At 41.8% G+C, this 27983-nt stretch overlaps 1 protein-coding gene across 4 annotated transcripts; it reads right to left on the bottom strand.

Annotated features, from left to right (window-relative positions):
* Positions 1 to 237: 237 nt before the first annotated feature.
* On the bottom strand, positions 238 to 27906 carry RIOX2 (ribosomal oxygenase 2). Of its 4 annotated transcripts, none has more exons than XM_048869943.2 (10): positions 27605 to 27906; positions 20441 to 20876; positions 16959 to 17078; positions 15540 to 15668; positions 11611 to 11714; positions 6280 to 6382; positions 5376 to 5541; positions 4339 to 4427; positions 2850 to 2960; positions 238 to 887 (listed from the first exon to the last, which is right to left on the bottom strand). In XM_048869943.2, exons 2-10 carry the CDS (start codon positions 20870 to 20872, stop codon positions 729 to 731), a joined length of 1413 nt encoding a protein of 470 aa, XP_048725900.1. In that variant the 5' UTR covers positions 20873 to 20876; positions 27605 to 27906; the 3' UTR covers positions 238 to 728. The 4 variants fall into 4 exon arrangements, with proteins under 4 accessions (XP_048725900.1, XP_074974176.1, XP_048725878.1 ...); XM_075118075.1 differs by lacking the exon at positions 27605 to 27906 and adding an exon at positions 27538 to 27557; XM_048869921.2 differs by lacking the exon at positions 27605 to 27906 and adding an exon at positions 26374 to 26549.
* Positions 27907 to 27983: the final 77 nt, after the last annotated feature.

The following is a 27983-nucleotide window of genomic DNA, read 5'->3' as shown; positions in this document are numbered from 1 at the left end:
AGCTGCTGGGTGGTGGTGTTGTTTTTTTTTTTGCTAACAAGTAGCTTTTGGTCCAGTTCTACTCCTATGACCCCTTTCAACACTAATAAGGGGGAACCAAGCAGGATCAGCAAAAATAAGATGAGTATTTGAGAACCAATGCTGTTATGCTAAAAATTAAGCCCAGTGAGACTGACTTTGTGCTGCAGTCAAATTCTATGATCTAGTGAGACATTTACCCAAGAAAAGCCACCATAGTTGAGTCATACTTTTTATTGTTAGTTTTACTTAGTAAATGAGGCAAACCTGTGAGAAGAGCAACACAATTTTACTAGATGCTCAGTGCAGTGGACCTGTTTCTTATTGAATGACTCCCTTAGTGGATCCAGCCCTCACTGCCACATTAGGCATTTAGATCCTGACAACTCTTGCTCCCCCCTGCTGTGGACATCTAAATTTCCACCACTGTGCATGTACAAAGCCACTTAAGAGGAACAACCTCAATGGGAGAGACTGGTCTGGGGATTTGAAGCCAGGTCTCCCACATCTTAAGTGTTTTCAGCACTGAGCTATTGTGTAGGGGACAGCACCACCACCTAGGTTGCTTTGAGATTAAACCACACGCCTTTCCTCGGCAGCCTTGCATAAATCCAGCTCCATGGAAGAGGAGGAATCAGATTGTCCTTTGTCAGTACGTACTCCAAGGATGAAATGTTAGGCTCCAGGACCATGGCTGATTTTTGAAAGACTCAGATTACCTCAATGAGACATTCAGTCCAGAGCGATAACACAAGGTTCTGTTTCTCTGCATCGGACTTGAGGCTCAGTTCCTTAACAGCGATAGTAGCACTTCTCCAGATTTGCTTCAGTGCATCCATGTGAGATAAAGGAAAACGTAATCCATGAGCCTAAAAAGGAAATTACCCCCAAAAAATTAGGGAAGGGTAGAATTGAGGCCTAATTGAAACATTTTACAAAGTCTCTCCCACAACACCGTGTGTGTTTGTTTTAACACGCAGCTCACCTCTGCTGTACCTGCACTGATGTGATGCAAGTGCAAACACCAACAGTGCAGAGCATCCACGGTAGGTATCCTGTTCTGGGAACATGAAGCACGTGTTAACGAACACCATCTGGATTATCATCCCTGCTGAAAGGAACATAGTGCTCCTGGGGGGTGTCACATACATTTACCTCATTCATATTTTTAGGTTGCACCACTGCCTACTTCAAAAACCACATGTACGTAGGTTGTGATGGCCACAACCTGTGCTCGCATAGGTGTCATGGGCCTGAGGGTTTTTCCGTGGACCACATCCTCCCTTCGGCCGAGTGCACAGGGAGAGCTGCACTTTCATTCTTGTCATTTGTTTCTTGCTGTTTTTTCCTCTTTAATCCAGCAGTTGCCCCTGCAGTGGAGCTCTCAAGGGATGTATCAGCGGCATAGGCTGGGATCGCCATACCATGGCTCTACTGGATATATGCTGTGACCCTGTTCTACTCTGAGTCCCCACTACAGCAATGTCAGGTGCATTGTGGGTTTTGGGCCAGGCCTTGCCTTGGACCCCACACAATGGTTAGACTTGCCTAGGTGAAGTCTAATTCCAAAGCCAGTGCAGGATACCCGTGTGCCAGGGAAGAAATTGTGAGCATAGACACACTATTTGCTACAAATACAAGGGATAGCAGTCAAGCACACCAAATTTCTCTAGTATAAACAGGGCTTGTATTATTACATTAAAATGCCAATCAAAGTGAGACTATTTGAAGTGGCACAGCAAAATTTAAGTTCTACAACCCACATACAAGAGTTATGAGGGCGTATGTAAAGCCTGGTTCCAATTACCAAAGCAAAAACAAGTGCTAGACAAATAGCCTAAAGTATCTTTTGCCTCTAAATATTTTGTACAACATAGCTGTTTTTGAGGAATCCTGCGTTCTCAGTTCTTTCAGGTCAAAGCTTTAGCTGGTTCAGATTTATGTTAATCAGACATTCTGACACATCCCAGAGGCATTGCCACTCTGCTCAGTAAAATATACATGATCCAGATGAAGCAAAGGCTAGTCACACTGTTAAAGTCATCAACATTGTCCGGAAAGGAAGGATCCTTTCAGGCATAGCGATAAAAGCACCAGTCACAGGCTCTCTAAAGGAAGAGGTCTTCATGAAGTTTACATTAAAAAAAAAAACAACAACAACAACCCCACACACACTCTGTTGGCACATAACTTAATTATTGCATGAGTTTTAAAAATCACATCAAAACCCAAGTGCAGGGGTCAGACTGAGCCAACACATGGTCTGGTCTCTACAGAATGTAAGAGATTATTTGAACAAAAAACAAAACTGACTAGCTCTGTTGCCCAGAGTAATCCTTTTGAACAGCGCTGCCAGAGTCTGCAAACAGACAGAGAAATAAAGACCTATGGGTGGAACACTGCTATTTAACTCAGTAAGGTGTTAATTATGGAACCTAATGGTGAACATTTGAAATGTCACCAGTGTTAAAACAAACAGCTATTCTGGCTGGTTTTTAGAATTGGGTGCAGTGCACCCACACTTGGCTCCTGCCTCTTCCCCTCACATCCGACTAGTCTTGACAGGGAGGGCAGCAGAGCACATAGAAGGGGGAGTGAGAAAAGCAGTGAGTTTCTGCTAATCCTCCAGCACATCTTGACTCAAGAGAAAGTGAATTAAGCCTTGCAGAACAAATCTACATGAAGCCTAACTTGGGTAATTAGCCATTTAAACATGACAAGCTGTAGAGATTCCTTTCCCTTCGTTGCAGGGGTAGAGTCAGCCCCGTTACACATTTAGAGCTGGTTATAGAGCACGCTAAACATCTTACTAAACAAAATAAACAACAAACCTCAGATATCCCTTCTTCATTAGTGTCATCATCCTCATTTCCCATCATGTGCCTCTCTCTCCTGTTCTTTAAAGAGTGATAGACATAAGCCATCTCTTTGCGACGCTCATCCTAAAAGACACCAGGAGGAAAACCATTTATTACACAAGACAGTGTAAGTTAATTACTTTGATCACATCTATTTACCTGCTTACTTAAGCAGCTCATTTTAAGACTAACCCACGAACTCTTACCACCCACCCTAGTCCAGCTGTCACCTGCTTTAGTGGAGACGAAGCTACAGAATGCTAGTCTTGAAAAAGTGACGTTCAGAGACTTCTGTTTTTCAGCCTACAATGCTGACTAGATGTGCGTGGGGGCAGGCATCTCGTCTCCCCTTGACCACGTGTGGCTGAAAGGACCATAGATAGATACATAACTAAAGCCATCAATAGGTTAAGACTACAGAATGGAACTTACGTTATTTACAACATGGACTTTCCTTCAGGGTGCACATCCTGCAGGGCCTTCATAAAGGACTAGATGGCTTGTTAGGATATGTATCTTGTCTACATCACAGGCCCAAAGTGATCTGAATTCGTTACTATCTCACAAATTTCAGGCCTTTGGTCAGATTCTGTGGGCAACTGTCTGCCAATTGCAAGTAGTAGTTTCTGTGACAGAGTCAGCTACCCTCCAATCCGAGCACGGCTTGCCAAGGCAAGGAAGTTTGTTGTACCTGTGCTGTAGACAGAACATTAGTTTCTAAGACTATCAATCTAGATCCTTTCTCCACTAACCCCCTTCCCCTCCGAAAAAGCCTCTGCCAGCAGGCCTTGGTTTACATTGTGTCAAGAGTACTCATCAGAGACCATGATGTTACCATCTCCTCCATGGAACAACTCAATACCCACAGCCAGCATGGCAAGGCCAAGGATAACGGAGAGACAGAGGGTTACTTACAATCATAATGTAGGCGTGGCTGCCCCACTGAAGTTAACAGAGCTGCATCCTCTTGCACAAGGTCTTTAACAAATAATATGACCTAGCTGTTCTGTAGTGCTTTTCATAAGTAGATCTCAAAGCTCTTTACAAAGGAGGTAAGGATCACTCTCTCCAAAGAGGTGAAGTGACTTATTTAATGTCCTATCTTGAAAAGAATGTGTTTCAAAAGCAAATCTTCTTTGCCAAAGAGCAGCAAGAGGTATCTGAGTACCATATGGTACCAGGCTTTTTCTGGATCTAAGGCCATTAGCCAATTCCTGGTGAAAGCCCTGTGTATGGTACACAAAATCCCTGATTAAATCTACTTTGTAGAACTCCAAAATGAAAACACTCTACATTGTAAAACAGAATTGCATTACATCACTGAAATCTCATGACAAATCCTAATCAGATGCTGGGCAACTAAACAAACACTCCTACAAACAGTCCAGGACAGCACAACAAAGCAGCAAACATCACAGCAACAATCATCTGGAGTCTATGCAGGCAGTTTCATTAGACTTACAGAATTTTCTTGATCGGGTTCCACTGTAATTATGGCATGATCTTTAAACCGCAATCTGATTTTGCTGTCTAATTTTGGTAATTTTCCACCTAAGAGAAAAACATACGGTCCTTCAGAAAGGAAGGAAACTAAACCATGCTTTGCTGAGAATTTTGTTAAGCTTTTTTCTTCCTGTAGCTTAACAAAGTCTAGGAATGAATAGCTCTACTTTTGACTTCTGCTCATTCTCAAATACAGGGAGGAAAAAGCATTCTTTCAGATTCTGAGCCGTTTACACTCACACTCAGATTCATCAGACACAAATAGCTACAACAGCAAGTTGGTGTATTAGCAACAACCTCCACCAGTTAAAGCAATATGCACTCAGAATAAATATGTAATTCTAACGATCAAGCACAACATTAAACATTTGCTTCACTTATTTTAAATAGAATAGTAATCAGTTCAAAATTCAAATCATATGTAACAAATTTACTATTATCACTTTGCCCCAATCAGCACCTTTAACCCATGGATCTCAAAGCAGTTCAACAACAGACATTAGTTAAGCCTCACAGCATCCCTCCTTTCGGGAAGGTTAGGTATTAGCCCCATTTTACAGAAGGTTAAACTGAAACTGGAGCACAGATAAAATGACCTGCCAGGATTCACACACACAGTCAGTGGCAGAGCAAGGGGTAGGAAGGATTGGCAGGAACCCTGGCATTCCTTGTGATCTAATCACTTAACAGCACTTGCTGCAAAACTTCTGAAATTTCCTCCATGCCAAGTCAGGTGCCATGGCTAGGCAGCTGATATGAGGTCATCACAGTTCATTACACTAATTATAACCATCTCATTGCTACCTTGAGCTCCCATCTGTCTGCTGCATCCAACTCTTGTCTCTTGCCTTACACCCAAGGACTGCATTTGGTGTGAATGCAAAGTGTCTACCGGAATGGGGAGTTGCTCCCATACTGAGGCCTCTAATGCTACCACAGTGCAGATAGTAATCATAATCCCCCACTAAGGGAAACAATACTAAACTTAAATGCAACCTGGAGCCAAGGGATCAGGGCTGTTCCCCAAGAAAGGCGGTAATCGGTTCATAATGAAATCCTTCTTCATGTCAGAGGATCTCAGTTCTTTGGTGTTTTCCAGCTGGTCTGCAAGACTTCTCAGAAAGCTGCTTAATCTCCTTGTTGAGTCAGCTATATCCACCTGCTGAATACACAGAGACCCTCACACATGAGCCCACATTAATTATCAGAGACAATCCTAATTCACTAAAGAAGGGATAGGTCAAAATCCTCAAAGCATTACAGATGCTGGGAACCATGCTACTGTGTGGAGTCTGAAGTTGTATGAGGAGAGTGCTCACATTTGGGGCTGTCAGTATCCCTTTGAACTGTTTTTTCTCCATGAAAAAGTGAAGTTTCTAGTGAAGATCTGCTAAATCGATGACAGAGCGCTCTCCGGTCTACCCCAGTACTCCAACTCCCCAAGAAGAGTAAGGGAAGTCGACCAGAAAGCGTATCTTGTTGACTCAGCGCAGTTAGGACACCGGGGTAAACCACGTTATTCATGTACCTAGAGTAGCATGACTTAGGTCAACTTACCCCGATAGTAAAAACAAGCCTTAGCATCACTAAGAACTCCGCCAGAAGGAGGTGGCATCTGAAAGGGACCCCAAAGCAACACTACGACTGAGAGGAAAGTGTCAGAGCTTGGGAACATGTTGGATATGTAGAGAGGGCAGTTCAACAACCTAGACACAGCTTCTGGACGACCTATTCCTTGGGGTTGAAAATGAAGGTGAACTGCAAACCTCAAAAGGAGGTGGTTTTGGTACTACACAATGGGGCCAACACGTCAATAGGGCTATGAGCTGCACTCTCCTGAACATTTCTTTAACATACAGAAGTTCATACTACATTTCCCCTCACAATTTCATCTCTTTACCATCAGTAGTTGCCTTGGTATACTTGTCCGTAGAGCCACATCTTCCTTCGCTGTATCAAACACAAGCCCAGGAATCGCATCTAACAAGAAATCTCCCCAAGAACTGCAGGGTGGAGGGAAACAAAAACAACTGAAATGGTGACACTGAAATAAAGCTCAAAGACACTATCTAAGCTGCTTCTCATCTACATAGAATGGAAGCTATGTATAGCTAACTTGGATAAAGCAAGTGTCTCTTTATTAGCATATTAGCTTGCTAATGTTGAGTTTAGATTTGCACTTAAAGCAAGGTTCTTAGTTATGTCTGAACAATACAGGGTATCCTTCCCAACTTTACCGTACTTACTCTTTGTGCATGGAGTGAATTTTCGGAGACTTTACGAATAAATCCATTACTGTATGAGTTAAAATTAATTGAAAAGTTTAAGAAATTTAGCACAGCGTCAGACCTTTGACTCCAGTGGTCATAACAAAATAACAGAGTAGCTTTCAAAAAAATTACTGAACCATTATGCAGTGGCTACATTTGAAAATTTTCTTTTAGGATTAATGGTAATTTTTTGCTGTTATTTCCCACAGCTGAAAGTTTTTGCTTCAGAGGCTGACGAAAATTCCACAATTCGTTCACAATGGCTGTCATCTCCCATTGCACTCTCTGAGAGCCAGGCACAGGGTGCCCTTAGCAAAGATGGCCACTGCCTCCATTCACCTGCTCCTCACGGTGCTCTTCTTTGCCTCCTGAAAGTATAGTGGGCCAACATCTTCCCTCAGGGCAGCTTGGCTTCACTCCCAAACAGCCTTAATTCTTCCCTGTAGTGACACCATGACGAAAAAAGTGAACATGTCTTTAAAAACTCAGCTTAAACCAATCTCAGACTACAAACACTAAAATGCTTTCATAATATGGCTATTGCATGGTGTCACTGAAAGGCAGAGTTAAGGGTGTCTGGATACCTTAACTGTTGTAGTTCAGTACTTAAAAGAATTACAAACATGTTGAACTCTGATGTTGCTGGGTTTATACACCTATAATGTATTTTCCCTAAATCACAGATCTGTACTCTTAATCATGTCCATCTTGACACAGATTATGTCTGGGAATAATTAAGTCCTGAAAGGTTTCAGTTGGAGAAGAGGACTTTAGTCAAGGAGGAGTCCACACTATTCAAAAATCCCATGAAGCACCTGTCTGCATCCTAGGGTGACTACACGCCTTTGAAAAATCTGGCCCTTACTCCCTCTACCTCAGTTCCCCATCTGTAGAAGGGAGATGATAATACTTCCTCTCTTGTCCTGTTTTGTCTAGTTAGATTTAAGCTCTTCGGGGCAGAGATGGTCTCTTGCTATGTATACTGAACAGCGCTAGTGCAATGGGGCCGCCATCTCGGCTGAAGCTCTAGACCAGTGGTCCCCCTCTCCTCCCTCCCCCCGGCTGGGCCAGGAGCAGAGCCAAGGCTGGGAGTGGGGGCCAGGAGCAGGGGCCGGCGGTTGGGACATGGCTGGGGGCTGAATCCAGGCTGGAGCGGAGCTGGGACTGGGTGGCGCTCCCTTCCCACCCCCTTGTAGGGGCTGGCCGGGCCCCCGGCACTGCCCCCCAGATGTTCCTCTGTGCCCACCTGGGGGGTGCACCCCACAGTTTGGGGACCACTGCTCTAGGCAGTGCTGTCATACAAGTGATACGTGAATAATAATGCCACCACCTCTGATTCAGAAAAGTTTACCATCTTTTTCTCCCTATGTGTCCCAACTGCTGCTGTTCATTGGGTGTATGTGGGGAAGGAATCTTTGGCTGATGTTAGTAATTAAACACTGGGGCGGCTTCCATCTTAGACCTTCCCCTTCCCTCCTGCCTCTGCTACATTCTAAACAGAGGCAGCTCTGACCGTAGTTTTTAAAAACAATCAATTCCCGCTTCCATGAGCTGCATCGTTATTGCATGGCTACACTGCAGAGCCAGTTAGAGACCAGAGATGCACTACGAAATTGAAGCGCCAGCAGCCTAAATAGGACAGTGAAATACTGGGAGTTCCAAGCTGAAGAAAACCCCACAACCAAAATATTAGGACTAGCCAAAGATTCCCTTCACATGGCAGGGAGTGACATCTTCAGCCACTAAAACACTTGGAGAAAGAGCACGCACTGGTAAAGTAGATAGTTAACTTTAAAATGGTGATTTTCAGGTAATTTTATAAACACATTAACATGTAATGCAAACACACACATTTTCAAAAGGACCACATTAATTTAATTTGTGTTTATATATGCACATACACACAAATAGGCAGGGCTGATGGCTGCTTGTTACTAAGGTTGCCCAAAATTTCCTGTTAAATGACCCTGTTCTCTAATTAAAGTTATCAAACTTTAGCCAAACATTTGGGCTGAAATTTTCCACGTTGGTGTCCGCCTCAGACTGAATTGTTTTGAACAATTTTAACCAAAACAGTTCAGCTGTTTCCAAGATGAAGGATAGGGAAAAATATATTTTGCCCATGTTAAAAAATTCTGCAAATCGCTTCTCTGAAATGCTCTAGAGACCACATGCTTTGGAGCAGGGATTTGAAATTCAGCAGGGAGTGGTCTTTGTGTCGGGGATGTGCCTTTTGCCATCCCCATGAAAAATCCACCTAAATTTGGCTACGTTATAAGCCTCTGAAAAACTGTACTTTGCACATGCTCAGTAGAAACTTCTTGGACTTCAGCAGCTAAAATCTCCTAAGATTCCATCTTCAAAGAGCACGCTCCCTCCCCTCACAGCTACGAGTGTGACCTGGCTACACATGCACCATCCCAACAGAGAAACTGAGCATGCTTCAGCCCAAATCTAAAGGGGAAAAGGCAGACTCTCCCTGTAATTGCTGCTCTGGGATAGAGCTTGGCACCAGAACTGAGAGCAAGGATACTCTCTCTCCTGTGCTTTCAGTGAGCCCCCACTTCCAGGCAGTGGGAAGGAAGAAGCAGTGTGATTCAAATGCAGAGGAGACAAGAGGTGGGTCTGGGAACTGAGAAGAGGAGGAAGAAAAGCTGACTGGGAGTTTAGTGTGTAGGGGTGGAAGGGCAGAGACTGGCACGGGCTGGGCACAGAGAGAAGCGTAGGCACAAGGGGGCAAGTTAAGGTTGCACAGGAATCTCAATTCTGGCATTTCCTTTTGAGTGCTTAACTTTGCAACCTTAAGTGTTCTTATAATAGTTGTTTGTGTTTCATACATGTTTAGAGTGCAACACCACACAGCTTGCGGTGTATTTAGAATTCTGTATATCCACTTCTTGGGTATACATGTTACTTGATGAATGCAGACATCCAGCCATATTAAACTGCCTACATAATCAAACCCCCATCCTGCTGTTTTTCTGTGAAGTCAGTGGAACACAAGCTAAGACTGCAAGTAAACATCACATTCATTCCATTGCCCTCAGTCACTCAGCCAAGGAAAACAACGCTTACAGGAGACACTGCTCATGATGCCTAGGAAGAGCACAAAATACGACTTTGACGACTGTTGCATTTTAAGAGCTCTTGGAAATTTTCCCCAAAACAAACAGCACGTACCACACGTTCCTAATATTTATAGTCAGTCTCATCACTGCACTTTACCCGCAGGCATGAGAAATGCAGAGTAGTAGCTTTTCCTAAGATTGCTGCCCATGCTGCCTGGATTCTTGAGAGAATGTGAAGGAAGCTTCTATCTTGTTACCAATAGCCTGACGAGCATGGATAAATATTAGGTCATACTTTTCCTCTTAAAGGAACAGCACTCTTCTAGCCTCTTGCTCATTCTCAGAACACTCTAGGGAACATGGTCCTTGATGGTACTGCTTCTCAAGTAACTCAGTGAACTGGCATTGTGTTACGCCATAGCTGATGGATTATGTTCACTCAACACCAGCCTCTCAAGCCTTCAGCAGTTATGTGACGGGGATCTGATGCAATCCAGTGTAAATCCTCCTCTTTCAATATTATTTAACAGATATTATAATAGTTGTAAGGACTGACTTGAGCAATTCCTCTTCTGATCATAAAAAGTGATCACTGCAAGTGGATCCATAAAGCAGTGAGCTTCCTCAGCAAAATCTGCACCATGACAAGACAGCATGAGTTCTGCTAGGCCAAAGCAGGTCAGGAAGTATGGTTCTAATGCTGCCTCTCGATAATACGAGCAACAAACACACTGTAAAGTAACTTTTGATTACCAGAACTAAATCGCACTGTAAATCAGTAAAGACTCACCCACTGTATGGGAGAGACATGTTCTCTGCTCAAAGCCATTTCATCTTAACCTTCAGAACATGAACCAATTTCCAGGTGGAGAAAATCTGAAAGCTGGTCATTTTACATGGTCACCAGTGAATCAAGTAGGAAGTGCTATTCCAGGGTTCAGTTTTCCAGCAGCTATAAAAGGTGGTGTATTAGGTTTGTGTTGCTTTGGAGTATGGGCAGGATGAGACACCCCTACTGCTAGAAATCCTTCCCACATCTGATTCCTCACCCCGACCATTGAATCAGAGGCCAGCAGTGGAGAGACAGGTTAAGTGATAGCAGCGATCCCCCAGTGGGAAAAGGCATCAGCAGGGAGAGGGTGTAGAAAACAAAGGTGGAAGTTAATCTCTGGGGAAAGGCTGAAACGGGTAGATGAAAAGCATGAGGATATTTTTATAAAGGGACGGTTTACAGCTAAGACAAGTTTGGGTGCCTGGTGGAGGTGGCATAGGAGAGAAAAACTAACAACTCATCCTTGATGTGCTTAATATTCTCTGAGTTAAGAAATGTGCAATAAACTCTCCAGTTGGTGAGAGACTGTATAAAATGCAACACTGAATTTGTACCTGTCACCTTATCTTCCACCTAAAGTCCCCAGGTGATAAGTAATAAGTAAGTAATTAAAAATGATTCTGTTAAAAGCCGCCTACTTGCTATGTTTTTATGCAGCAATTAACTAATGATTTGCTTTCCCAGATCTTTATTACTCCTACATGAATACTGGCTTAGATTTCATTACAGTGTTGCACTTCTATGGTATCATTCACCAGAAGATCTTATAGTACCTTTTCAACAACTTTCACAAAAGCCCTGCCAGGAAGGCAGGTAAAGTATTATCCCTATATTACTGATGGGAAAACTGAGGCACAAAAGCTAGGGTATTTGCCCATGCTCACACAGCAAGTTCAGTGGCTGAACCAGGAACAGAACCCAAGAATCCCAACTACAAGGCCTTTGCTCTAGCCAACAGACAGTACCACTTCTCTGAAACACACATATTTTAGGTCACCTTTAGCATTTATCCAAACAGTGTCCAAGGAAGCCACGCTATGAAAGTGGTAAAGAATAATTACTTGTTTTGGTAGGTGCTGATGGTCACATGAGTAGAATATGATCCCCCTAGAGGAGTGTCAGCTTGGTGGATAGTTCCTCTTGGAAAGTATAACAAATCTCCTGGCTAAAAGAAAATAGAAGCAGTTAAGTATTTGAGTCTCTTGGTAACTACCTTACTGCAATGTTATCAAAATAAAGAAATTACTCCCTAGATATCAATGTTGACAGTTGAATATAAAATCATGCAATACAATAGACCCACCTTTCCATGCCACATAGCTGAGCGATGAAAGAGGACCTCTTAAGGATGGAGAGCCTGAGAGCTGAACTAAATTCTTCCTTATTATTTGTGAAGTCAAGGCAAATTAAAATTTACAATATGCACATTAAACTAGATACACACAAAATGAAGAAGTGACTGAGATCAGCCCATTGACAAAGTGAGCCAGTGGAAGAGTGACAAACAAGTGAAATGCTATCTGGATCCAACCTAACACCCTTGAAAGGGAAAAAAACTAGAGTTGCCTAGGAAAGCTAATAAAACCCATCTATGCTAGGTACTAACGTACTTTTAAACACAGTTTAAGCAGTTCTGGTAACAGGTCTTTAAAAAAATGACCACCCATCCTTCCTCCCACCACCCTCCTGTCTTAACAAGCCTTGTGAGCAAGGGCTCTTTAAAAGTGATGGCAATTTAGCAGAATGGAAATAACAGAAAATAAAGACGAGAGAGCAGAGAACAGACTGACAAAGGAACACCACCTTGAAGAAAAAATTTGCACCACTAAAAGAAACGCATCACAGAAAAATATTTCAGGCCCAGCGCAGCTCTGCAAGAAGATGCCACCACCAACCACATGCTTCAGTTCCCAAGATCAAATGTTACACAAGCACTGCCAAGGATTTGGTTAACTTTATTCCTAAAATTGATTTTAATTAGATATGTGACTGCTACTGCAAATAAGGCTAAATTTACAGCTTCTCCCATTAAATGCTGAATACCTGAACAATGTATTCCAAGAGAGAGTCATAAAATAACTATGGTAAAACACAGAATAAATTTTAGTCTTAAATTTCATTTATTTGCCAGGCTCAAACCACTCTTTAGGCAGATTAGTGGTCTTAAAAAAAAAAAGATTTCAAGTGAATACTCTTCAAATGGCTTCTTCAAGTAGGTGAATTAAAGGTCTCCTCCAATTACAGAATTTCACAGGTTTTAGCAAGATCACTTATGTTTGCCCATTTATAAAGAGCTGTGGTTTGTCATAGGTAAACCACATGTGATTCACTTTCCTTTTAACAAGCTTCCCTCTGCCGTTAATAAATTCTCTTGATTATCTATCACAACTAGAAAGGATCCACTTGTTGTCTTGTGGAGTAATTAACTTACGTTCTAGCTCACCTAGAGAGGAGCACCTCCTACAAGGAGTGCACCTAACTCTCCGGTATGTGTTAGCCCCGTTGGGAGCTCCCCACAGGAGAGTTACAACAGAAAAGATTGTAATCAAATGCTAACATTGGTTTATTACTTCTTTACAGAATGATTCGTTAATAACAACTTTGAACTATCTTGCTTTTCTAAATTATGGGTTTCCTGAGGCATGGTAAGAAACCTTATCAGTCAAATTGCGGGGGGTTATATCCCTGACCTTACATTATGAAGAACAATGGCTAATCATTTGTCCTACCTGATCTACCTTTCTCTAGACTATCATTTTGGTGATTAGGGAATAAAGTTACTAGGTGCTCAACAATACACAAAAGGGGAACTGATCTACTGGGTAGAAAGAAGTCAGTTTACAGTGTCACTCGTCAGAGCTGACCAACACTTTAAGGGCCAAATCCTGCTTGCCTTATTCACTTGATAGACCCACTGACTTCAACAGACTACTCATATGAGTAAGGCAAAGCAGGATTTGGGCCCAAGTCTTTAAGGGAAAACTGGTTCATACATAAGTGCATTATCAACATTAAGATGCTATAAATTAAGGACTGTGAAATAATTAGGAGGACCATGGGTTCTCAACCTAGGGGGTCACAACCCTCAGGAGGGTTGCAAACACGTGACAAAAGGTTATGGTCACACCTGCCTTTCCCTTCTTGCTAAAGGGAGGCGGGATCCCAGCTAGATAGATGGGGAAGTGTTCCCCAGTATGAAAAGGTGAATAATTTAACTGAATTAGCTATTGGTTAACTCTCATGGAGCTGAGCTCTGTGTTGGATACAGGTAGCAAACCAGTCCTTACAGTTCTCTGATGAAGAGAACCAAGTTCCACAGATACAGGCTGCAGGAAGTGGCGCAGGCCGAGGGATGTGCTGGCCACTGCTTCCCACAGCCCCCACTGGCCAGTGGGAGCCACGATCGGCCAAACCTGTGGACATGGCAGGTAAACAAACCGGCCCGGCCTGCCAGGGGCTTTCCCTGAACAAGCAGCGGACCGGCTTTGAGAACCACTGGAGTAATGTACTCTTTAATGAGATGAAGGGTACTAGAGTATGGCCCACCATATGCAACAAATGAAAGTGAAAAGGAACTATATTCATTAGACTCTGGATCAAATCTTACAACCCCTCAGACTTCTATTAAAGTCAATGAATTTCTCATTTATAATACTCACAACCTACTTCCGTCCAAAGCCAGGTTTTGACTTGAATCTGTAATGCCATACACTTGGAAAGAGTCCATTAACATGAGTTTCTCATGCAGAGACCTTGCAGGATTTGGCCTTATGACTGACACAAAAGGTAGAGAAGCTCATCATAGAACCACAGAAACGTAGGAGTGCAAGGGACCTTGGGAGGCCACCTAGTCCAGCCCCCTCGGCTGAGGCAGGACCAAGTAAACCTAGGCCGTCCCTGATAGGTGTTTGTCCAACCTGTTCTTAAAAATCTCGTGATGGGGATTCCACAACATGTCTTGGAAGCCTATTTCAGTGCTTAAGTATCCTTAGAGTTAGAAAGTTTCTCTGAATATCTAACCTAAAATTCCCCTTGCTGCAGATTAAGCCCATTACTTCTTGTTCTGCCTTCAGCAGAGATGGAGAACAGTTATTTGCAGTTTTGGTCCCAATATAGTAGAGAGACAAGGTGGGTGAGGTAATATCTTTTATTGGACCAACCTCTGTTAGCGAAAGACAAGTTTTCGAGCTTGTAGAGAGCTCTTCTTCAGGCTGAGAGCCTCTCTCTTTCACCAACCCAAGTTGTTTCCAATAAAAGATATTATCTCACCCACCTGGTCCCTCTCTAGAGAATAAGTGATCACTGTCCTCTTTATAACAGCCCTTAGTGTATTTGAAGACTGTTACCAGATCCTCCTTCGGTCTGCTTTTCTCAAGTTTAAACATACGGGTTTTTTCAACCTTTCCTCATAAGCAATGTTTTCTAAACCTCTTATTTTTGTTACTCTCCTCTGGACTCACTTCAGTTTGTCCACATCTTTCTTAAAGTATCCAGTTTGGGGCACCACAAAATACTCCAGCTGCAGTCTCACCAGTGCCAACTAGAGTGGAACAATTATCTCCCATGTCTGACATATGACACTCCTGTTAATACACCCCAGAATTATATCACCCTTTTTTGCAACTGCATCACACTGTTGACTCATATTCAATTTGTGATCCACTGGAACCCCCAGATCCTTTTCTGCAATACTACCACCTTGCAGGTCTTTCCCCATTTTATAGTTGTACATTTGATTTTTCCTTCTTAAGTGTAGTACTTTGTACTTGTCTTTACTGAATTTCATCTTGTTGATTTCAGACCAGTTCTACAATTTGCCTATAGGATACCCGACTGCCCTTTTCGCCAGACTGTTTCCAGTGCTCTGAATATCATTTTTATAAACACATTCAGGGCATTCTTCTTAAACAATGCATCAGAAAATAAAGTTATTACACTATTGTGTTTCACAGCCAAAGCCAAGAAAGCCATGTGCAGCAAATACTAGTACCTTTAATATGAATTCATGTGTTGGATTCCCAATCTGATCCTCTGATTCCACATTGTACTCTCGAGCTAAATGTACAGTAGGTTTGTAGAGACGCCAGTGTTTCTCTCCTTCCAGCTGAAGGATAAACACCTGCAAAGGGCCACAAGACAATATGCAACAAAAAGCCATGCTGTGCCTCAAACCTCCAGCTGCTCAAATTTTGAACTCTGAAAAAACCCAAGGGACTAAGTGAGAGAGATAGGTAGCAAAGACAAAAAAAGTCGAAGTGATGGCCTTACTGGTGACACCCAGAGTTCTATAAAGTTCAAAAATAGTTCTCTGCCAGTCACATAAGAACACAGAGCATGTGAAATAGCTAGTTGCATAACAGTTCCAAATGGAACACTGAATTCTATCGAAGGCTTTGGAGACAGCTGAGAGGTACATTCTGCATGTGTTAGGTAACTAAAAAGTATGTTTGTGTGCAGCTAAAATTCCTTTAACAAACAAAACTTCTAGATGCATTTATCTGAAGTGAAATTAAAAATAAAATAAAAACAACCTCTGATTCATGAGGAGACATTTATGCCTTTTATTTGTAATATTTCTAAAACCAACTAGAAAATATTTGTTTTATTTTTAAAACATGACAGCTAAAAGAACAGAGTCAGGCAGCGTAAGTCCCCAACTTCAGGTTTTGTTTTTTTAGTAAGTTTTATAAAATGTAATGTTTTTACATTGTAATGTAAATAACGATTTTGTTATTTTTAAAAGTTAAATGAAGACATGTCTCGATTTAAGGTTTCCCTGGCAGCATTTACAAACTAGTCACTCTAGTGTTGTGCTACTAAACAAAGTACCAGTGTGCCAGTCTATTTCTATTGTACAAGCTGAAGAAATTGCAAAGAAAAGAAGATTTCCAAGTTTTTACAGTTTTAATAATTGGAAGGTTTGACCCCAAGAAGTGCTAGGCACCTACAACTCCCAATGAAATCAGCAGGCTCTCTCAGGATCAGGCCCTTGATGCATTCTAGGTAACAAAGGTAGGTCTGGAAGTTTTTAATTGATTTTTTTGACCTGACTGTCACTTTTTAAAATCACCACCACTGCTGTAACACTTCTACACTGAAAGACAAAGGCTGCTGGGAAGCTTCTATAGCTTGTCGGCATCAACTTAAAATCCCACACAACAGCTCTGGAAAGCACATTTCACAGGACATTACCATCAAATTACTCAATACCTTTTCTTTAAAATGAAAGAACCCTTGTCTGTTACTTTGACCAAATCTATACCTAGACAGAACATAAACCTGTCCACATATAAATGCACTCAAAGCTATCCAATAAGTGGATCCATTTAATGACTTCCATAAAGTGAACATACTTCCACCCTTGGAAACGCTGCTTGTAAATTTACAGATAGCAAGCTTGTTCTCTCACCTCAACATCATCGTAGTGGGGAGGCAGACCCTGGGACCCTGGAGGAGTAATGTAAACATTGGAGCCAACCAAAGAGCCAAAGTAGCATTCCAGCTTCTCCTGGATCCTCCACAACTCATCCTTTAAAGAAAGCAAGTGAAATTACCACAAATAAACGTTACTTCTAAAAGCAAGTGTGGCATTTGTTTTTTTTAAAGTAATGTTTGATGTATTACTCTAACTATGGTATCGGTCCACACAGAGGAACTTAAGTGATGGGAGAAACTGTAAAGGTAGTTTGCCAAATGTTTTGTGCTAGGCCACAGGCCTATTAGGAGTGCTCCGAAAGATCGAGGCCTACACGCAGCAAAGCAGCGAGTTATTGGCTTTAATGAAGGTAAGTGACACACCCGCAACAGGGACTCCAAGTGTTGCTGTCACTGAGGCAGGGAACCCAGGGCACTGGAGCTTTGCCTAGGACGGAGTCCGACGAAGAGGCAAACAGCGAGCCATAATAAGCAGTACACAGGAACAGCTCATGAATATATAATTAGGTACTTTTTAAAAAGGGGTTTTTTGCCACCTGGCAAAGGGCCATTCAGGGCAGACAAAACCAGCCCAAAGCTGATGATAGTTGGTTTTTTATGTTTTACAGTGACCTGTCAGCTCCAAGAAAGCAGAAGTTCCTTAGCTAGGCCGTAACAAAGTCTTCCGCAGTCCCTTACACCAAACAATGGAAGTTTGGAGTCCTACTAGAGAGGGATGCCAGTTGCCTCACTAGAACATGTCCATGGCTGAATGCTGTGTGGAACAGCAGAAAAAAATTAGCTGTGAAGGTAACCAGCAAGCCAGGTGCCAATCTGGAGGTGATATGCTGCCCTGACTGCTATGGAGAATAGGTAGAAGGTACCTCTACCTTCCCTTCTTTATTATTTCTACAGATTTCTACATTTCTCTATTATTTCTACAGATTCTAAAAACAATGCGGCTAAGGGGAGGGAAAAAGAAACCAGAGTCAGTCAATCAATCTGTGAATAATATCTTAATGCAATCAATATATATAGTGTCTCTATTATACAGCATAGAATCATAAAGAGAGAGTAAAAGGTCCCAGCCCTGTTACTAAAGATACCAAATACAACACAATCAAATCACATTTAGAAAACAACGTAAGTTCTTCCATTATTCACTCAGTTCTAAGACACTAAGCTAGAATCTCTGACCATTGTTTTTTTTCCCGCCCTCAGCCCGCTCCAACCTTTCCTAGTATCAACATCTGGATATTTTTAGTGGTATGCCTCCAAATATAATTTAAAGATATTTGGTGTTAGAACTTCTAGTGTCTATACTTCAGTGTTATGGAATTACCCTGTTATTTAGGCCCAAAAAATGTATTTTAGCTTTTAAATCAGACTTGCAGAGACACATGTTGGAAGATACTTTTAAATATCTCCAAAATGTAAAAGAGTTGAGTTACTCTATGAAAGATGTTGAATACTAATTATTACACTGCCACTGCCAAAACCTGTTGGTTTACAGTTAAAGATTCTTTCATGTCAAACCATTGTGTGCGCAACACAAACACACACACTTTCCTCCAAACCCTTTATAAACAAGGAAAGACTCAAGCCAGCCTTATCTCCCTGAACACATACACACAGGCTTATCCAGTTATCCTAAATATAACCCACACTAGGAGAATGTGGGTCCCTGTGATTGGTTCATAGGACAAGTTTGAGTCTTTTACAATTTCCATCTAGAGCCCGTCAAACTTTTCTGCATTTTGATTGTTCAACAACAAAAAAGAATGTTTTGTGAAAACTTTCACAAAACAATAAATTAATCCCATTTTTCAACCAGCTTTAGAGCAGGTCAAGATGTTTCAAAATACCAGCAAAAATATTTTTCATTAAAAAAAAATTAATTTTTCCCCAATCAGCTCTTCTTGCAGTTAGGGGATTTTTGACCTATGATTACAGTCAATAGGACTTGGGCCCCTAAATGCCTTAGGTGTTTGTGAAAATTTTACCCCAAGCCTTTTAGTTCAACCAGTAAAGTCTCATGCTTTTAGCACTGATGGTCTAAGTTTCAAACCCTAATGATAGCTCCCCACCAGAGTCAGTTACGCTACACTATACCTCCACCAAAACACCCCTTCCGTTTGGGGGTGAAAAAAGACATACAATGCACACATGAAATTTCTCTAACTCATATCCTAAAGCCAAATCTTAATGCCAGCTGCACAACATGCCAATAAACAGTCCAAACATGGAATGTCTCAACATTGCTGAGCTTAGTTATGGTTTGGCATTGCAGCTATCCAAACTGCTTTTATTACTGCCTTGTATGTTCTCAAAGAAGGTTGCTCCCATTATTCCTCTAGTTCCTTTTAAACCCTTTTTATTAATTGCATAAACGAGTTCTAAAATATGCTGCCGTCACCCACATCTGACAGACACGACATGCTTAAGGAATTACACCCATATCGGGGTCCAAAATCAATGAATAGCCTGAAACAGAGGATGCCTTCCTGCTACCCTTCTACAAGAAGGCAAAGGAGTGCTATCAATTTATGTGCATTCAACGAACACTCTAGACTGCACTATCCACTCCATCTTTAAATGCCAAATATGACATTGAGCCCCAGGACTACAGTGAAATCAAAAACACCCTAAGCAAGATATTACATTTGGGGCACAATTGTAACAGATATACCTCCCAAGAGACTAATACAAAATTAAACTGTAAGTTGGCATAATTGTGCCTAATACCCAGCTCAGGGTATTGACATTTCATCCCTTTGTAGACTATACGTGGAACCATCCTCTCCTTCCCAGGGTTACTGATTAAATCAGTGCACAGTGAACGCTAAAAAGTAAGAAAAAGAGAAAGCAGAGTGAGCGGTTGCTAAAATGGACCATGCTACTAATTATGCTGTAATTCAATACTAGTGTGTTTTGTTTATAAGAAGGTGGAGTGTTTTGGAAATATTTCACACCTTGCTGCCTTGCCTCAAAAGAACCGGTATTAAAACCTGCACTTGCACACAGAAACAAAAACAAGAAGGGGTGGGTGCGTGAACTTTAAGACGAAAATAAAGATGGGTAATAATTAAGTTTGTGTTTATCCTTCCCTAAATTACAATGGTAACAAAACAAGCTTTTAAGGAGGAGTTCTAATCTTCTTACACCATGGATCAGTCTGTAGACATGCCCCTTGCTAAAGCATGGAAGGATGGTGCATAGAGCAAAGTATGAAATAGTGTTTTAATTCAGACAGTTCATTTATAAAGTAGTAGGTGTTGACAGCCTGCTGGCCAGCAGCTTAAACCAATTTCCCCCTGATTTCATTAAGATACATTGTGATACACTAATATACACTGTGCATCCAACCTGACTGAGGCAAATAAGACAGCAGCTAGGTAATATGCAGCATTTGTATTTTACAAAAACACATAATAAGCAGGACATGAGCCACAATCTGTGGGCAACAGTAGATCTAACCTTAAATCTCTGAGGCTGGTGAAACTGTATCGTTGCTTTTTTCTGATCAAAGTCTCTCTTCAGCTGCATATAGTTCACTTTGCCATCTTTATTTAAAACCTTCTTTTTTCCATTCACACATCTGCAGATATTAAGATCTCTTCCATAGTAAAAACCCTGGCTGGACAGCTCCTTCAAATCCATTAATTGGAAGAGAGACTGGTAGTAAGCAGCCACTGAAGGGTCATCTCTCTGAATAAGCAATGGCTTTTGTTCCCAGTACTCCTTGAAGAACTTCTCTTGTTCGATGGGAAAGATCAAACTTTCAAAGACACTGTCTGGGCTGTCATAGTTCATAGGTGAAGGCGGGCAAGATGCTTCCACCTTTGCTCGTTTACATGGTACATGTACTTTCCTTTCTGTTTCGGCTTGTTTCCCTCCTTTCTTCGACATGTTCCTGTTAAAGTTAATAAAGAAAGTAAGGCCACTAGAAACAATACAGTAAATCAGCTAAGGGGTTACAGGCCCAGATCAGCCCCTCTCAGTTTAATACATGACAACCTGGGGCAGGGAAACTGCATGAAGAGCTCCTTTCCGATTCTCCCCTTCTCCTCCAAATTATTCCATAGGGACAAGGGAGAACATTCACATGTACCATGCACCTCAGTTCCTCTCACAAACACTTAGTGATTCCCAAAGACCTCTGCAGGTAGCTGTTGCTCACTTAGACCCCAATCCTGCAACTGGCTTCACATTTTTGGGGGTACTGTAGGGTTGATTTATGATTGTTGGCTGTCTCAGGTTGGCAATACTAGCTCCTCATTTATTTCTGACGACTGCCTTCAATCTCACAGTTTTACCCTTACGAAGAATGGTCGCCGCTTCTAATTTTTGTCAGCAGCACTGATATCACAGGCTTAGCTGGCAAGATGGCCAACACCTCCCATGGCTTCCAGTGGGGGTGGGGGAAATTAAGCCAGCCTGACCTCAGGGAAGATGGTGGCCTCTTAATAACCACTGGAAGGCCAGAACATGGAGGTGCTGGAATGACCCTGTAGGAGCAGCAAGGAAGGTGAATGTGTTAGAAAACATGACAGGAAACTATGAAGAATCAGGGGGTTCAGGAAAGGGCAGGGAGGATAAGTCACACGCTGAGGAGGGCGCAGTACAATGTGATGGATAGGGGACTGTCAAGGAAAAGGGAAGGAAATAAGGGGGACAAGTGAGCGTAGGGAGTAGAAGACTGTGAGGGAACATGGAAGAAGATGTGAACGGGGTAGCTGGCTCTCCTGTTTAGTTAGGGTGGGGGATAGAACAGGAGCACCCTAGGAGATAGAGTGTAAGCAGAGTAGCAAACTGGAAGGCATTTGTGTTTAAGGTTGAATTTTGAACCTGAGATCATCACATAAGAATTTAGGATGAGCAGCTTCCCTCTAAAGGTAAAAAATTATGACTTAAAAGCAAGCCAACACACAATTATATTTTAAAAATCTTATGATTTGTGAATGCTAGGCACTGGCAATACTCAGTTTATAGGAAAGAGAAAAAAATTACACTGGAAAGAATCAAACTGGTGTCAGCCTTAACAAAGCATTAAAACTATCAAAACACTGAGGCCTTTCTGTTGCCCCTACAGAATTATACACTCTAACGGGATATATTGTAAGGCTGCACTTTGATCTTGTGCAAAACGGTCAAGCTTTGTGGTTTATACCAGGGTGGATTTAATTTAAATCAAATTGATTTAAAAATCAATAGTCAGGAAGACTCAATTTAATAATGGATTTCTACATAAAAGTGCATTCTTGTTGGTTGTTATAACCTTAATACATATTCTTCACAACTCAGAGATAGACATAGGTTTCATTTTTAGAAGGTACACACTTATACATTTTTAAACAGTGATTTATTTTGAAAACTTTTCAGATTAGTTTTACAGCTATATCAGAAAATAATTGGTTATTTCATTTACCAAAGGTAACTGAAGCCGTTATTTATGAAGTCATTGGGAGGTGAACTATCTCCAATTCTACAGGTTAATCATTAGTATTTGGAGGATTTTCTTGCCATGCTGTATTAGGAGAACATCACCAGACAGACATTTAAATTGTTTTATTTAACTAAAACAACAACGCTAAGTATTATGGATTTTTTTCTTCAACAGCAAACATATAATATTTTAACAAAACAAGCATATGTCCCTCGCTTCTCACATTTATCTCCAGACTTCTTCTCCTTCTCCAGATCTAGTCCGCAGCCAACAATGTTCTATTCATTGAACTTTTTGAAACTTTGCACTTTTAGAGAGAGGTAAGGGATTAGGGTGACCAGATGTCCTGATTTAATAGGGACAGTCCCAATTTTTGGGTCTTTTTCTTATATAGGCTCCTATTACCCCCCCATCCCGATTTTTCACACTTGCTGTCTGGTCACCCTATAAGGGATTGACTCTGTGTTCACAAATTTGCAGAGGGACAACAGAGTTGAGGTTTCTAATTTCTCACCTCTATATATTATTTATTTACTTAAAAACATTTTTGCTGTTAAGAAGCATGTTACCTCTGGAGACACAAATCCACAGTTTGAGAACCGCAAAACTAAGCATCTCTGATGGTATCTTCTAGACTCAGCACTGAGTCCCATTGGGTAGATAAAAAGATTAACCTAAATAATCTATACAGAAGCCTGTGGAACCCCATAAAATTGGGTCCCTAATCCATGAACTATTGGAACTCATTTACAAAACTTTTCTTAAATATTACATGAATATATTGTCTCATATTATAGAATTAGAATTTATAATCCCTATTCCATGATGAGATAGTTTTAATTAAGAGGCATTATAGCTCAAAGATATCTTTAGATAGGTTTTTTCCTCAAAAAGTATTTTATCAAAAAATCCGATTTAAATAAAAAAATCTGATTTTTTTTTAAAAATCATTGATTTTTATCCACCCTGGTTTATACTGTCACTGGGAACCTTTCATTACAGACTAGCAATTGTATAGTTGAAAGTCATTTATTTTGCTCTTCTAGGCAAACAAAATGCTTGCGTGTCATTATGTAAAAACAAAGTCAATTCATCACATTGCTTCAACGATGCAGCGACACTTTAAAAAGGCAGAAAGGTAGCACATAGTGTACTGGGGAGAAGTAAAAATGCTGAAAATGTTAGAATCTACTACTATAGATACATCAATAACACAAATGTAAACAAGTTTAAGTATCTGTACTTTTAAGACCTATACCAATCACACCAGCCTCTTGGCACATTTACTTGTTTTTAAATGGAAACTTTAAATGTAATCTAGGGCTGTCGATTTATAGTAGTTAACTCACGCGATTAACTTAAAAAAATTAACTGCAATTAAAAAAAGTAATCGCGATTAATCGCACTGTTAAACAATAGAATGCCAGCTGAAATTTATTAAATATTTTTGGATGTTTTGCTACATTTTCAAATATATCAATTTCAATTACAACACTGAATAGAAAGTATACAGTGCTCATGTTATATTATTTTTATTACAAATATTTGCACTGTAAAAATGATAAAGAAATGTATTTTTCAATTCACCCCATAAAAGTACTCTAGTGCAATCTCTTTATTGTGAAAGTGCAACTTACAAATGTAGATTTTTTTGTTACATAACTGCACTCAAAAACAAAACAATGTAAAACTTTAGAGCCCACAAGTCCACTCTGTCCTACTTCTTGTTCAGCCAATTGCTAAGACAAACAAGTTTGTTTACATTTACGGGAGATACTGCTGACTGCTTCTTATTTACAATGTCACCTGAAAGTGTAAACAACCGTTCGCATGGCACTTTTGTAGCCAACGTTGCAAAGTATTTACATGCCAGATATGGTAAATATTCATATGCCCCTTCATGCTTTGGCCACCATTCCAGAGGACATGCTTCCATGCTGATGATGCATGTTAAAAAAATAATGCATTAATTAAATTTGTGACTGAATTCCTTGGGGTAGAATCGTATGTCTCCTGTTCTGTTTTACCCACATTCTGACATATATTTCATGTTATAACAGTCTCGAATGATAACCCAGCACATGTTCATTTTAAGAACACTTTCACAGCAGATTTGACAAAACGCAAAGAAGGTACCAATGTGAAAGTTCTAAAGATAGCTACAGCACTTGATCCAAGGTTTAAGAATCTGAAGTGCCTTCCAAAATCTGCGAGGGATGAGGTGTGGAGCTTTCAGATGTCTTTAAAAAGCAACACTCTGATGCGGAAACTACAGAACGTGAACCATCAAGGTCCGCTCTGCTTTGGATCATTATTGAGCAGAACCTGTCATCAGCATGGACGCATATCTTCTGGAATCTTCTGGTTGAAGTATGAAGGGACATATGAATCTTTAGCGCATCCGGCATGTAAATACCTTGCGATCCCGGCTACAACAGTGCCATGTGAACACCTGTTCTCACTTTCAGATGACAGTGTAAATAAGACGTGGGCAGCATTATCTCCTGCAAATTGTAAGCAAACTTGTTTGTCTGAGTGATTGGCTGAAGTAGGACGCAGTGGACTTGTAGGTTCTAAAGGTTTACATTGTTTATTTTTGAATACAGTTATTTTTTGTACATAATTCTACATTTGTAAGTTCAACTTCATGATAGAGATTGCACTACGGTACTTGTATTACGTGAATTGAAATATACTACTTCTTTTGTTTTTTACAGTGCAAATATTTGTAATAAAAATAAATATAAAGTGAGCACTGTACACTTTGTATTCTGTGTGGTAACTGAAATCAATATATTTGAAAATGTAGAAAACATCCAAAAATATATTTAAATAAATGGTATTCTATTATTGTTAATTCATTTTTTTAATCATTTGACAGCACTAAGGTAAACAATCTGTAGACAGGGATTTCATTTAACAGAAGATTGGAGAACAATAGACTATATAACTTTATTGTTAAAGTGAGCAAGAAACACAAATCCAAACAGTGATATTCAATTTCTTTAAAGTGTTCCTGCTTAGAATTAAATCACTGAAGCCAAACAATGATTAAGGCCAAAATTTTAAAACCAGAGTCCAGAAAAGTAAGCTTATAAACAAACATTTGAGCAACTAAATAGAAGTGACCTGAATATTACTCCTGGTGGCACTCTGTGTCAAAAAAATTAAAAATTCTGCGCACGATATTTTAAAATTCTGCGTATTTTGTCAAAATAACACTATATAATTGTACCAGTTTCAATTATTTTGGTAATGTATTCAAAATACCTGTCAGCAAGTATGTCTGTAACAATACAGATACACAAAAAATTGCCCCATGTATAGAGAGTTAAAGAAACCTGTACAACAATCCAGTTCCTGTTTCTCTCCTCTCCCTCACAGAGCCCAGCTAGGGGGACAAACACACACACCCCTTTCCCCACCAGAATCCAGTCATGGGGTCCCTCCCCGGCCCAGACACTTTCACCCCCTCTACCCAAGGCCAGCTGCAGAGCCCCTCCAGCCCAGAAACTCATAGCCCTTCCCACCAGAGCCCAGCCACAACTACTCCCACCCCAGACACTCTCTACCCCAGACTCACTCCTCCAACCCCTCAGAGGCCAACTGTCCAGTGACCTGTCCTGTTCATTATATGTCAATCCCCCAACTTTGTGTCATTTGCAAAGTTTATCAGTGATGATTTTATATTTTCTGCCAGGTCATTGATAAAAAAGGTTAAACTGCATAGGGCCAAGAACTGATAGTTACAGGAACCCACTAGAAACACACCCGCTCAGTAATGATTTCCCATTTACAACTGCATTTTAAGACCTATCAGTTAGCCAGTTTTTAATCCATCTAAGGTATATCATATTAATTTCATATTCTAGTTTTTTAATCAAATTGTCATGTGGAACCCACTCTCAGGATTTGAAACACCCTGGCTTCCCGAAAATACTGGATCAAATCCCAGCAAGGTCACCTCAGGCCTTCAGCCTTGCCAGGTAGATAAACAGCATTCCACGCACGAATGTGAATGTGGGGTTTCAGATGAAACTTAACAAATACAGGTTTTGAAACGTCCCCACACTGTTGTACTGCGTGCCAGTTAGCTGCTGCCTTCTGCCAGAGCGGGGCTTGCATTTTAATAGTACTGTATGTATGAAGTATATTAGTATTCCGGGACCCTTAAGGGATGAAAGGTGCTATCATTATAAGATATTATGCAGTCTACATATAGCTTGGTCATTTAACTGTGCATGAAGCCTCTACCCCACCCCAACCACTTTAATAGGGAGGATTCTTCATCCTTTACTCCCCTCTTCTCTAGCTCCAGCACATTAAACTGAACATTTTAATAATTACTGCCTAGGCTTGGAAAGATCAGATTTTTATCAGTTAATGTAGCTAAAATCGATTTCCCTGCACACGCGCACACACACAAACCAGCAACAAATTTCCATCCTTTAGGGAAATTTACAGAAAAATGCTGCTTGAAAAGGTATCAGAGTTTGAGTGAAGGATATTTACTTCCTTTATTTCCACACAGGAAGTTGACAGCGTGCGCCTCAGCACTTATAAAGGTTTAACTTCTTGAATCCCAACGTCTTTGGTCATTAAAGCATTACTACCACCCCCCCCCCCCATTTTCCAACAACTGTGAAAATTTAAAACTTGATACAGAGGATTTTAAAAGGCGGAAGGCTCATAATTTTGCGCAACTGTGAAACACGAAAACCAGGGGAAGAGGCTTTAAACCAAACATCGGTATTCTCCATCAACATTAAAAGCCGCAGCCTGCCCAGCCCACTCGTGCCCCAGGCGCCCCTGCACCCACTGCAACCGGGCGAGGAGGAAGGGGGGCGGCAGCGGGGGGGGCACACAAAGGAACAGGGGCTCTGACACCCCCGCTGAAGCCGAGCTGTCCCCGCCCAGCGCGGCCTGACAGGGAATGGGGGGGGAGGGCCCGCAAGGTGCTGGGGAGGTTGGGGGCGGGAGGTCCGGGCGGGGGCGTGGGGAGAAGCAGAGACACAAGCGCTTGCCCAAGGGCTGCAGCCTGGGCGGGTCCGCAGGAGCGCGGCGGGCGCTGGGCGGGCAGCCAGAGGCCGGGCCCCTCCTGCCCCCGGCCGGCGGCTGCAGCTCTTACCCGGGCTGCTCGCCACGTGGCTGTCCCCGGCGTGGGGCGGGGGGGGGGAGCCGCCGGCCGCACTTACCTGCTCGGCGCGCGGCGGGAGCGTGACGGGGCCGCGCACGCGCGGAAACGGTTGGGCAGGGCCCGGCCTGGAGGAGGTTGGTCCGCGCGGCTCTTCCTGCGCCGCGGGCTCCTCCCGCCGCCGCCGCCGGATCTCCCCTGAGGTGGCGGCAGCAGCCGGGTGGTTATTCCCGCTCTCCCTGGCTTGAGTTAAACTGCACCCACGGGCCTTGCTGATCGCCCCCGGCGAAGGGGAGAGGGCCGCGGCCGGAGCAGCCGTGCATGTCGCTTTACCAGCCCTCTCCTGCGTATCCGTGTGGCGGCTAGGAGGGGGTTGAGCGGAGATAAAAGTTTTGTTAGTATGAATTTACTGTCGAGCACCTCAGGGCAGCCCCGCCTGT

This window comes from Caretta caretta, chromosome 1 (assembly GCF_965140235.1).
Source record: "Caretta caretta isolate rCarCar2 chromosome 1, rCarCar1.hap1, whole genome shotgun sequence".
Lineage (NCBI taxonomy): Eukaryota > Metazoa > Chordata > Testudines > Cheloniidae > Caretta > Caretta caretta.
The sequence above is the reverse complement of the archived record's forward strand: the minus strand, read 5'-3'. Positions and strand labels throughout refer to the sequence as shown.

Coding starts and splice junctions, on each gene's coding strand:
- RIOX2 (XM_048869921.2), bottom strand. CDS start 26,534: ATGCAAGCCCCGCTCTGGCAGAAGGCAGCAGCTAACTGGCACGCAGTA. Junction 20,877..26,373: donor GGCAAGGCTGAAGGCCTGAG/GTGACCTTGCTG, acceptor TAACTTTAACAG/GAACATGTCGAAGAAAGGAG. Junction 888..2,849: donor ATGAAGAAGGGATATCTGAG/GTTTGTTGTTTA, acceptor TTTCCTTTTTAG/GCTCATGGATTACGTTTTCC.